Here is a 13,824-nt window from a genome sequence, read left to right as displayed (position 1 = left end):
TCAATGTCCTGGAAGCAAATTCAATAGTTTCCTAACATCTATCATTTCTTGTATGCAAAAGAGCTGCACTGAGCCCAACATTACTTGCATCAGTGGAGACTATGCTCAATTCGTTAATTTCAAAGGCTTAAGTGGTTGAGCCTGCACAATCTCACTTTTTATTTACCCAAAATTCTCATCACACTCTTCAACCCACAGAAACTTCACATTTAAAAAAAAAAGTTTACGTATTCTTGCAGTTTTGTCAGAAAATTGCTAGCAAATTTGGCATAATACCCCACTAAACCCAAAAATGAATGAAGCTGGTCTTTGTCTTTGGCTTTAGGCGCACTTTGGAGGACTTGTAGGAAATGAGACCCAGTGGTGTTTTTAAAAAGATTGTTCATCAACTGCTGAAACATGGCAGATGCTGTTGCCAGCCCACTTGACATACGGACATAATGATACGTATCTTCAGGTGTAATGAATGATGTGAGGAGCTGAAGACACATCCAAAGAAGTGAAGAAACTAGCACCACCCAAAGTTCCCAACATTTCACCAATGTCAGGTGGGGGCTGGTGATCCACCCAAATATTGGAGTTGAGATCCCACAGATCCACACAAATGGCTTGTCTGCTTTGAGTGCCGGGACTATTGGTTCCAACCATTGAGACCCCCTCAATGGGCTCTATGACCCTTATAGAACACAACTTCCCCAATTCGGATTACAATTCACCACGCAAACTCAATGGCACCTTGTACACCTTGTGAGCCACAGTGTATCCACTTTCCTTTAAGACTATACAATGCTGAAATCATTTAAGTTTTCCTAAGTTCTCATTAAAGACCTCAGGGTAATCCCTGACCCATTGCTTTGCTTGCTTGTGACAAACTAAACCCGTATTGGAGAGGCTTGCCGTTCACTGTGCCACATGCACCCCACACTATGTGCCAAGACAGGACCATATTAGGGTGATTGGGATGTAAGACAATTCCCAGTTCTCTTTGTTCGTCCGCACCAACAAATTCGCACCCTCCTGAACAATATAAACAGATCCCACAGCAGAACTTTTGTCACAATTCAGGTTGGCATCTCTTTTGCCCCATACGCAAAGATTTTAATGCGTGATTGATGTGCTTGTATGTCCCCTAAACCACCAAAATTCTTTATGTTAATTACAGTGAAAGGAGAGCCAGAGTCTGCCATGAAAGTAATGTCATGTTGTTCACTGCAATCACACAAGATGGAGGTTTCCTTTTACGTGTGATGAGCATGGATGATATTTCCACGCCACCACTACTTACGTTTAAAAAAAAAAAGGTAACATTAATACCACATTAATATCCTCATCAGAATATTCAAAATCCTCATTAATGGTATTATTTGTTTTTGATGGACTAGGTGCAGCATTAGCTCTGCACACATGTGCAAAATGCCCATTTTACCCGCATTTGAAACACACTTGATTCTGAGCGAAAAAAAATTGACATTGCCCAAATAAAATTTGCTGCCACAGTGGAAACACGTCTCAACCTTTTTTCCTTCTAATTTGAGTGAGCTCTCAGAAACTCGCAAGACTTTAGTTTTCACATCAGCCTTTGCAGGTTGAATAGTTGGATTGCATTTCAAATTGAGTTGTTTGACTTCACTGTCTGAGACACATTCATTCATTTCTTTCATGCAGAATTGGAAGTGCTCAATACATCTGGTAATTTCAAAGATATTTCTACAAGGTTCTTAGGATGATTACAGTTTCTCCTGAATTTTCTTTTTGCAAGTTCTCTAAATCTATTGATCCCGGAAGATCTCATAACTGAACTCTCTGTAATTATATGTGACAGCAAGTTTCCTAAGAGCAGCCACAAAATTGTCAATCGATTCCACAGGAACTTGAGAACATTGTAGAAATTTATGATGCTCTAACACAACATTCTTCCTTGGATTGAACCTTTTGTCTAATGTTTTAATGGTAGATGCATAATCATCCACCACCATAACAGCATCACCTTCTTCCCCTACACCAGCCTGGACATTAACATTCTCCAATTGTAGTGTTTTTAATATGGTTCTCGCCTCAAAACCTGAATTGTATATGAAAAGAGTTTTTTTGTTTTTAGATGTGAATGTTTCTCCATCAATGGCCTCTAAATAAGCTTCAAAGCTTTCCTTCCACTGTTGCCTGGTACTTGGAGGAATGGTGGTGGGGCTAATACTCCCTCCATGAGTTGACTTTATGTGGGTGGGTTGCTGCTACACCGAAATGATCAAAGATTCTGTCTACTTTAAATTATGCTCATGTAAATTATGCACCATCCTGGTAACAACGCTAATCCGCCGGTGCAGGCTAAATACACAACATGAATAGATAACTGATATGTCACCAATAATTAATGCAAGCAACACTAGGATTCACAATATTCTCAGGTGTGCCTGTAACTGCAACAGTGCAGGCCTTCTCCATTGAAAATGGCCCCCAAAGAATTGAAATGAGGCTCTTCCAAGATGGCTGCCACGTTGCATACGGAAAGCGGGTGTTTCTGCAGTGAGTGTGGCACGTTGCAGGCAGTCCCCAATCTTTAAAATGGCTGCGGGGATACGTGCCTGAGCGCATTAATGCACTTGTAGTACAGAAAAGGCATCTGAGCGTACACACACATTCGCTTGTAGTACAGCTTATGAGTAACGGCCAGTCAGGATGAACCACTTGTCCAGCTAATACACTACACTCAGCCACAGGGCTGAAGCATCCGATGGTGGGGAATCACACGTTGGGGGACAGACTCCGCTCACTCACCTGTACTAATCTGACACACGTCAAGAACACTATCAGTGACACAGTTAGTCCGGAAACACTGTGAATGCTAGGTGTCTTGCCATAAGAAGCAGCACACAAAATGGAGACGCTGGAGCCAATGAAAGGATGCTCAGCACACTTAAGTAAGCGTAAACCTTTATTCCTCCTGTCATCTCCAATGCCCCAGCAACTGCCTCACAGAACCTCAACAGCATTCTTAATCGTAACCTGGAATGTACAACCTCTCCATTCCAAGCACCAGCACACGTCTTATCACACAGGGCTCTGTCAATATGACAGAGCCTTGCACCACATAATTTTCGTTTAAAAAAAAAAAAAAAAAAAGAATCCTGAAGCAGATCTTTCTTTTTTTAAATAAAAAAGATAATTCCCCCCTCGTCATGGGACTTATCTCCCATGGTGAGGGGGCATTTTGTGTTTTTTACTGTCCCTTACCATTAGGTTTTGCCTGGCAGTGACAGGCAGTAGAAATGGCTCTATGTTCACCCATCCTAGTTGAACTGATTAACATTTAGCCAATTCTCCAATTCTTCAATGCCCTTACCTAGTCAGGGCATTGAAGAAGGGTGGCCATGGCGGTGACAGAGTAGTCACAGCTGTGGTCAAATTATTGTCTACCTGCATTTCAATCAGGCGTGCAGACCACGATCTTGGCTGGAAAGTAACACGGTTGCCATAGTGATGAAATTCCCGCTCCGCCAACATATAAGTTAGTCCCTGTGCCATTTTTATAGGAGGAAAAACTCTTCTCCATGTAGGACAAACGTGAAATACAGTCTCACACCGTGGAACTTCTGGTCTGATATTTTTTCAGGGGGTCCCCTTGAACTTTTGGAGCTGTGGAGCAAAACATTTCGAAAAGTTCCTAAACTTCTTTTGGTGCCCAAGCAACCAAAGCAGCATATTTCCAAGGAGTCCAGGACCTCAAGGGAAGCACTAAGAGACCTTCAGGGTGATAGGCACAGGGCAACAGCAAAGTCCAGTCCAGGTCCAGCTACCAGTGGTCTGCTGAGGTTCTTCACAGGAATGTCCTCTTTGGCTTTTTATATTCCTGGATCCACCAGTGTGATCATCCATATGATCCTTGGAGATCTATTTGTCCTTTGACTTAAAGTACAAGAGGTCTGACCTTCTCAGGTCCTTTTCACAGGTCACAGTTTCAAATCCATCAGGTTTAGTTTGCCAGGTATCCCTTCACAAGTCCACTAGTCGGTGAGGGTCTAGCTTTGTAGGATTCACCGGCATTTGGGTGACAGACCTGTAATGCAAGACTTAACACAATGGTTTTAACAAAATGCTGACAGTTCCCATTCGGCATAGTCTATTGAGCTCGGAAGGTTCATCGCATGTCATTTAGGTCAGCCTTTTTTGTGCTCCCGGGAGGAATTTCGCACTTCTTTCTGGGCTAGGCAGAAGCTGGGAGAAGCTGGAGATTTAAAGACAGTTAGCCTCCAGGAACTTCAAGTAGGGAAAATGTAACTTTCTAAAAGTTGCTTTTCCTTAATATATGTATTAGAAATCTAATTTCACCATTGAATTTGATGTCAATAATTGTTAAAAATAGTGGTTAAATAATTTGTCTAGCTGGTCCCATTCCTGAGTATTTTAAACGGTATTCTGATTTTCTACATAGGAGTGGATGATCTCATGAGGTCACTCTTCTGTCTTTTACAAATTGTGGCTGGTTTTCAGGAGATGGGACTTTTATTGAGGAATGAGAACTATTACAGCCCTAGCAACAGAATTGGGCAAAAAAAACTTCCAAAATCACATTGGCCGTAGCATTTGATACCCTGCCCTTCATTTTTTTCTACACTTATATTTCTTTGGAGAATGACATATGGAAGGATTGCTCCAGGAAAATGAAAGCAAGCCAGACTTCCTCTCTGCAAAATCAGTTTATTTCCTAAAATGATGAGGATATTTTTGTGATTAGATGCATTAATGCCCAATATGCAAAGAACGCATGTCACAAGTTGGTCTGAGACTACTTCACTCATTTCACACATTTACATGGACTGGTCATTAGTATACTTGTTGGTAAAAGGCCTCGTAGCTCAGTACCCATTCATTTCAAGGCACCACAGTTCTCCAAGTTTGCGTTTAAAACAAATATAACAAGTGAAAGTGAACTTGCTTTTCCTTAGTCAGGCCTGAGTTTCTAGTAGTCCAGTGGCTGTGTCGGGTGATTTTGTTACACAAGATTGTCATTGATACATCACATTTCTGGTAAAAGTAAGTCCATTATAGGCAGCTGCCTTATGGAACCACCATAAACGGGCAAAAGATGGTATCAGAATCCAGTGCAAAATATGGCCTAAATGCCTCCTTGCTGCTTATTCCGAATACCTCCACTTCATGAGAAACAGCCAGGCATCCTTTGTTCCTACCTTCCTTCCTGTATTCACCAGAAGAAGTTTTATATATGAACAGGAAGACAGGTGTATTATGAGTTTGTCTACAGCTGTAAACTTTGAGACTGATTCACAACGAGTTCCACAAGAGTACAGGTGATTTATCTATTTCCACAAGTATTTCACAGCTACTCATAGAAAGCAAAATTATGGGCATCGTGCCCATTGTGAGGGAAGCAGTTACTGACATGTAGGCTGATTTTAGTGTGGAGGTGACTGTAGACTGGCACTCTTTCTAATCATGTTGCTTGTGATGGGTTTGATGCATGTCTTTTTTGTCTATCACAAGCAGGTTTTGCCTCTCTCTGGCCAGCACTGTTTCGCTAAAACATTGTGAAAAGCCTCTTCTTCAAAATGATTCCTGTATTATTCAATAAACCTTCTCTCTTTTATCCAGAGCTACTCGTTTTCTGCTCTGTCTTTGCCAAATCTGTGCCAGTGCACACTATTCCAGGTTATCAGCCACGCTCTATCAATTTCATCATCATCATCATCATCAAAGAACACAGTGTGCAAATGTAGTTCACCTGACAGGATGAGGGCTCCAGAGCACAGTAGAACTTGAAGAACATTATAAATTGGTGACTTAACTACATAATTCGGAAAACTATGATTACTAAGAGGCTATGATAGTTAGTGGACCTTCAGAATATGATGGAGATGCAATCATTACATAAGACACATGGAATTTGAATCTGTTATCAATACAACATGATAGTGCTCAGAAAAAGTTCACTATGTGTAGGAAAGAAAAACGACGGTGGTTTGTGGGTGTCTTTCATGAAATAAGTACAAATAAAAGACTACTTTGTGATATAAGCGTTGTTTGGACCATGTTTTTTTGGAAAAAAGAATATTGAAGACAATGACATTAGAATTTTGCTGGATTTTAGCATAGCCACAATCTTTTCATAAAACAGCTTTTTAAATACTTTTTAGCAACTGAATAAATACAACCACTTTGAAGTTGTGCACCAAGGTGTATCACTGTTAATTGTATTAGTATTGCAGTGCTAGTGCACCACAACTGCTATTTGTACATTGACCACAGAATTTAAACAATGAATTGCAGGAGCTCACTAGCTTTGCAGCCATCTAGATGCTGACAATTACCATGGTGTCGATGACTACCATGTCACGCATTCGACCTTCGAAGGGTCTTTAGTCACTGAGGTTTTTCCTATCTGGGTATCTCATAGTGTTTAATCGAACCGTACACAACAAATCTAACATTTTTAAATAAAGAAATATAGTTTAAAAATGCACTGCACATTTTGCATAATATGCACATGAGTTGATGATAAACAGAGGGTTTGTTGAGACAAAAATATGCATACAAGTGTGTTTACCTGGTAGATAACACCAGGATGTTTTCAGCCAAGCTTTGCCAGCAGCCAATGTTGTGTTGTCCGGGCAAGGGCAGGGATCCGTCTTTGTGTATATGATATCATCAAAGTATCTATAGTGGCATACTGGAAAAATACAAAGAAAATTAATGTTAGAAAGGAATGATAGAAACGTGGCAAAAATAGTAAAACTAACTTTGGAAAAGCCAATAAGTCTCTCCTCTGCGAGAGCTATTGCTTTAGTTTATTTTAGCTGTGTTTTTCAGCACTGTGGTTGCACAGTATGTTTAAAGTTTTATGTTAAAGTGCTATGATACATTTATTATTAATTTGTTATTTATTAACGTGTGAGGGATGATCAGAGCTTTGACTTAAAATACGAAATGAAAGGGAAGTAACGACGAACAATGGCTGTCTTAAATAAGTATTATGAAAGCCTCTGCCCGAAACCGACTCGGTTCCAACCGCTGGATTACAATGCGACCGAACACTGTTAGGTCGGAGTCCCATTGTTCCCTTTGGGAGCTCGTGTTCCACCCGACAACCAGCCGTAACACATGCTCCTATGGGGAAATGGGGTGTTTGCGGAAAACCCTGCACCCTGTCACAGGCACTTCACGGTGCCTGCCACACAGTGCAGGGTATTGCAGGGGAGTCCCTTAGGTACCCCCTCAGCCATCAACTGTAGGCCGAGGGGCCTGGAGGGCCCTGCTAGGGGCCCCCAAAGTCTCTTTCCGACAGCCTTTTTGTGTCGGACAGACGGACACAGAAAGGCTGTTGGAAATCGACATCATAATCCCGAGGGTGCAAACGCTGTTTATAGGGGTTTATGATGCGGTTCCGACTGACAGGAATACTCCGCGAGTCGCTTTGAACAGATTCGGAATAACCGCGCAGTTTACATTCTGACTGCCAACATCGTAATCGGGCGGTCGGAATGTAAACCGACCGAGTCGGTCGGAAGGGCTCTGACACATTCAAGGAGATTCCGACTGTCGGGAGGAGGCTTTCCGCCCGACATTGTAATGAGCCCCATAATGTTTAATGGAAAATACTGTTTAATTTTGGTTTAGGAAATCATTTAATTTACATTAATGGAAATGATTGCGTTTATGGTGCAAATTAATAAATGTGCACATGTAAAAAAGATGAATTAAATTCCCCCGTACATTGCAAGTAAAGAGAAGTGTGAAGCACGTTTTCCAATTTAAAGGGGAACAGAATAGACAGAGTGTGTGTGTGTAATAGGCGTGCAGTTCCCCAAGTGTGATGTGTGCTTGAGCTAAGAATGAATGCTATTTATTTTTAAAGCATAGCAAAGGTGTGCCCTTGAAGCTAGTTTTTTGGCAGTGTAAAGCTGAACATAAAACTTAGGTTGTGGGTAAAAGGTGCAGTCACAAATATTGTTTTAAGCTGTCTAAAATAACAAATGAAAGGCAGCATTGTCCGAGGTGGAATAAAGGTAAATTTAAAACTAAATGTAAATGTTGCCCTCTGGGCCCCTTTTTAGACACCTATCAGCTAAAATTAGTGAAGGGTAACATTTTCCCGTGTGCCTTGCACACCTTCTGTGTTTTTGCCGTTACAACTATTGTTTAAAGCTGTCTAACATAAGAATTGAAAGGCAGCGAGGTGTGCGGGGGCAAGATGGCGGCGTCAGGCTAGACGCCGATAGCAGCCTCTGACCAGCTCAGCGGAGCATGCTGCTAAATAAGCTAATCATCCATATCAATTACTCGTAAGGAAGATGGGAATCCAGACGTTATGATCGATATAACGTTAGTATTATTTTAAAAGAAATGCCAAAATCGGGCCGAATCGTACAGCCTGTTGATCCTGGAATCGTACCTTCTGACTGCTTGATCCCGGCGAGGGCGTCTCTCTCACTGCTAGCTTCAGTTATCGGATACACAGTGCTGCGGCTGCTGATCGGTAACCGCCCCTCCTCAGGTGTCCAACCTTTCCTGTGGCGGCTGAATCCGGGAAGCACTACGGTACACGCAGCACAAGCAAGTCTCGCCGGCACTCAGGGTACAATGGCCCCAAAGAACGCTGCCGCCGCAGCCTCTGCAGCGGCCAAAACAAGAGCAGCACGGCAAGCCCTTCGTGATCAAGAAGCAGGCAACAGGCGTGGTACCACACGCGGAGAGCTATCTGAAACTCCAGCTGGGGGGACAGCTGAGAAAACACCGGCTCGGAAAGGCGTTACCGCCGGTAAAACTCCTGCGGCACTATCATCTGTCTCAGCTTCAGCTGAATATGGAGATGCCGATAAATACTACCCCCTTGAATATGAATATGAGCTCAACTCCTGATTTAAATAATGACTTAAATACAGGCTTACAACAGAGCGCTAATAAGACACAATTATTGACTAGGGGGAAAAAGGTTACAGAAGTAACTAGGAATGAAGAGGCAATAACAGCTAATACTGCGATAAATGATCACCCTATTGAGGTTATGGAAGCAGATAAAGATATAACAGATTTTTACTCCTTCTCAGAGGATATTAGCTGGTCAGGTGATACAGAGGATGAGATTGATGAAGCAGAGAATGATACAGATTCCAATATAAGCACAGAATCAGACCCTAACCCCCCCAAAAGAGCAACGTGATAGAAGGAGGACTATACTTAAAAAGAAAAGGGGGGGACACCATGGAGCTAATGAATTGTCATGGGACTATACCCCGACCGTTTTGACCCTAAATCAGAATCAGAATCTCACTGCAATATCTCAAGCATCATCCTCAAATCAAGCCCCAAATAGAGAACAACCTGATCCATCGGGGGCTACACTGACACAAGTTATGGAAACAGTTCTACAAGCCATCGCATCACACCGGGAAGAGACCTCAAAAGACAGCCGCAAAGCCCGAGTAGCACTACAGAAGGTTCAAGGTGTAGTTCGTAAGCTTTCAAAAACAATGGGCGCCTTTACAGAAAGACTAAACGATATAGAAGAACGGATCGTACTGAACGAAACAGAAGCCGCTACCACAAATGAGCGAGTCGAAGCACATGAAGCACAGTTCCAGGATATAAGATGGAAACTGGAAGATCATGAAAATAGATTTCGCAGAAACAACCTGCGCGTTCTCGGTGTGCCAGAAAAAGCAGAGGGAGAAGACTGTCGTTCCTTTATTATACAGCTCTTACGTGATACCCTTCCAGAACTCACCACCTGGGACTGGAGCTATGAGATACAGCGAGCACATAGGGTTCCCCTGTCTCTAAAAGCTACGGCACCCGTTGGCAAGTATCCACGAGCGATCCTAGTTTATTTTGGGAACTTTATGCTTCGACAAGCTATATCTGAAAAAGTCACGCCGGATAAACATCGCAGCAAGGATTCTATATCATATTTTGTACGTCCTGACTTTTGCCACTATACTGTCGAAAGGAGATGGCGACTCAGACAGCTTATCAAGCCTTTTCAAGAAAAGAAAGCTGTGGTATACCTGAACAATCCAGCTAAACTAAAAGTAATTTATGATGGTCAAACAAAATTTTTCACATCCGAGATCAAGGCTAAAGAATACCTAGAGAGTTTAAAATAAATCCTTAAACAATACATTAGGTTATATTAGACAATGTTACTAAGAATCACTAGGTTTCCTTATCTTTGACTATTGAGTAAATTCAAGAGGCCATTTGATGAACTGGTATACAATATTTTTTTTCCCCTTTTTTCTCTCTTTTTTTGGCTAGGCTTCTGCTAGGCTTCTCTTTTTATACTCTGGATTGCATGTTTCGCTGGTGCTGGTCAGACTATGCTAATCCATCACTATAGACTCTGATGGAGTCTTGTTGCCTTTTTTGGGGTGTTGGGGGGGGTGTAAGGGGGCGGGGACAGGGGAGGGTGTGGGTTGGGAGTCTGGGAAGACAGGGGGGGTGGGGGGGGGGAAAATGCATTGTAAAATGAGCAGATTCGAGATTACTAAAGGAATATTGAGGAATAACATAACATTATGTATGTTTCATGAATACCGTCTAAAACATAGAACAACTAAATGGGGAAGTTAAAATTAGGATCCTGGAACGTGGCAGGACTCAATGACAAAGGAAAGAGGGCTCAATTTATCCAATTAATGATTCAAAGCTCATGGGACATTATATGTATACAGGAAACTCACATTCCCATAGGAGAGATAAGTCAAATAAAGATTCCAGGCTTTAACTTATTGGTCACAACTACACAAACCTCGAAAACTAGAGGAGTCACAATCTTAGCAAGAACAAGACTGGGTACCTCAACACGCAAAAAAGCTGACCCTAATGGTAGATGGGCCATTGTCCAACTTGATATAGGCATCACTATCTGCTCTATTTACGGTCCTAATCTCGATGACCCTACATTATTCATCGAGTTAGAACTAGAATTAGCATCTTGGACAGGTACTCTAATCTTATGTGGCGACCTTAATTTAACATTAGGACAACTACAATGCCATCAAAATCAATACAAATATACAGGTCGAAAACCGAGAGTATTCAGGGCAGTACAAAATTTGATTCGTAGCTATAATCTTCAAGACATATGGTCTTTAAAGAACAGAAGAGATCCTGGATACTCGTATTTTTCGTATCCCCACAGAAAATATGTACGTATAGATTATATATTTACGACCATGGATATTGCTCTGAATACTCTTATATTTAAAGCCCCTAAGACAATATCAGATCATAATGCACTCTATATAACATTTGAGGCCCTTGGATATAACAGGGTCTATCCACAATGGACATTTGGCCGTAAACTTCTTGTTAATCAAGAATACATAACACATATCACACAATGGTCCAAAGAATTCTTCGATATTAATCAATATAGTGCTTCACGGATGATTGTATGGGATAGTTTCAAAGCCGCATTAAGGGGTGAGACTGCCACTTTTGTTGCTAGTCGTAAAAAAGAACGTGAAAAAATATATATTCAACTAACAAATAGGCTTATAAATCTAGAACATCTACATGCTAACCAATTACATCATGGTATTCAGGCGGAGGATATTCTTAGGAAGATCTTAGTGCTTAAAGCCGAGATTAATAACGATCTAACTCAAAAAGCAGCTGAAATTCTCCAAGCAAATCGAAACAAAATTTATGAGACAGGAGAAAATGTAGGGAGACATCTTGCCCTCAGAACCCGCCAATCTCAATCTCGCAACTTCATCCAAGGTATTGATTACGGCGGGCAGAAATATACCACCCAAGAGGATATAGCCATATGCTTTCATGATTACTATCAAAAATTGTACCAAAACGAAGATAAGCGATCAACCGATGATACCAAGGAGTTTTTAGTCAACTGGCTTAGAGAGACAAATATGGCGGAAACTATAGATGAAGATACAAAGAAAGAGCTTGATAAAGAAATTTCCAGAACAGAAGTAGAGCTAGCTTTAGCTGAACTAGCCGCGGGAAAAGCAGCGGGACCAGACAAGATTCCCCTAGATCTTTACAAAATATTGGGCAACTTAATTATCCCGTTCTTGCATGATCTTTTTCTAGGTATTCAGTGGCATGGAAAACCCCCTGAATCGTGGAAGCAAACGAATATAGCCATTTTAAAAAAAAAAGATAAACCACCAGAACTAACAACATCATATCGGCCAATCTCATTGATTAACTCAGATTCCAAAACTTATGCCAAGATTTTTGCCAACCGTCTGAGTAAGATCATCGAACATCTGGTCTCTCCCTGGCAACACGGTTTTATACCTGGCAAGAGTACCACAGATCATACACGGAGAGTAATTTCCCTCTTTGACATCATGGAAGTAGAGGGGGGCCAGATGTCGATGATCTTATTAGATGCCGAGAAGGCCTTTGACCGGGTCTCTTGGCAGTTTCTTTGGGAAATATTAGCCATTAACAACATCGGCCCGGTCTTTATAAAATCTATAAAAACCCTCTATGTTGACCCCAAGGCAAGAATTATGACTGGTGGATGCGAATCTGAAAATATAAACATCCAGAGAGGCACGCGACAAGGTTGCCCGTGCTCTCCATTATTATTCGCACTATATATCAATCCCCTAATTATCAAATTATTAACATCACCGGCGATTACACCAATTGAAGTAGGCATTTACAACACTAAAGTTCTCGCCTACGCCGATGACGTGGCTGTTGTAACAACTAACCCTACGGAGGCTATAATCGAAATTGAAGAAACCACCAAATCTTTCGGGCTTTACTCTGGATACTCTCTAAATCAAGATAAAACTATGGTTATATGTACTGAGAATACACCTTTTATAAGCCAATACAGAGTTAAAAATGCAAAATACCTAGGAGTGAATATCTCGCCAAAAACTAGTGAAATTAACCTGCTAAATTATGACCCTCTAATTAAAAAAATAAAGGCAGATCTACTCAGAGTAAATAATCTTCATCTCTCCATAATTGGTAGAGGAAACTATGTTAAAATGACGATATTCCCAAAGATCCTATATTTGTTTCGAGCAATTCCCCTTTTAATTAACAATGATACTATGAAAACTCTAGACCAAGCAATATCCTTGTTCATCTGGAATTATGGGAAGATAAGAAGAGCCCTACCTAAGCTAGCACTGCCATCTTCCAGAGGTGGTCTAGCGGTCCCAAATTTAACATATTACTTATGGGCAACTATCTTACAACAAATGATGTTTCTGCTTACACCCAGTTCCAATAATCATAATGATCAACATCAACCCATACCATCCATTTATGAATTAACGCTGGGTAGTAAAGCCAGAGGCCTGCTATTAAGACAGATAGAACCTTCTTATTTTAAAAAGATCAAATTCAAAATCATTTCAGATGCCTTTAAAACCTGGACTAGAACCATTAAAACACTGACAATTTCAAAATACACCAAATATACACCTTTATGGTATAGCTCAGTAATACCTTATTATCTTAACGATAACATAACCAAACGCTGGGAGAACTTAGGCATAATAACTATTGGCGACTTCTTAGATAAAGATGGTAAAATAACATTTGACGAATTATATGGCAAATATCATATCCATTCTACAGACTACCTACAATTTATTCAAATTTATACATCCCTTAGACAAAATATATCAAATATAGATTTAAAATCCATACCACTTCTAGATCTCATACGAAAACAATCAACCAGAATAAGCAATATATATGACATTTTCATGAGCAATCACCCCGATGACCTCGAATCTACAGAAACTAGTTGGGCCAACAAATTGAATAACGCTAATCTCGACATAGATATGACCTTACAATTATCTTCTAAAG

General features: G+C 40.9%; 1 protein-coding gene across 2 annotated transcripts in view; it reads right to left on the bottom strand.

Moving 5' to 3' along the window:
- The window catches only part of LOC144767584 (BOLA class I histocompatibility antigen, alpha chain BL3-7-like), a 346,774-nt gene that overhangs the window by 209,498 nt on the left and 123,452 nt on the right, over positions 1–13,824 (bottom strand). For both annotated transcript variants that reach the window (XM_078650997.1, XM_078650996.1), the window contains exon 2: positions 6,560–6,682. In XM_078650997.1, the coding sequence (XP_078507123.1) occupies positions 6,560–6,682 (123 nt within the window). The remainder of the gene's footprint in view (positions 1–6,559; positions 6,683–13,824) is intronic.

Source organism: Lissotriton helveticus, chromosome 7, assembly GCF_964261635.1.
Source record: "Lissotriton helveticus chromosome 7, aLisHel1.1, whole genome shotgun sequence".
Classification (NCBI taxonomy): Eukaryota; Metazoa; Chordata; class Amphibia; order Caudata; family Salamandridae; genus Lissotriton; species Lissotriton helveticus.
The sequence above is the reverse complement of the archived record's forward strand: the minus strand, read 5'-3'. Positions and strand labels throughout refer to the sequence as shown.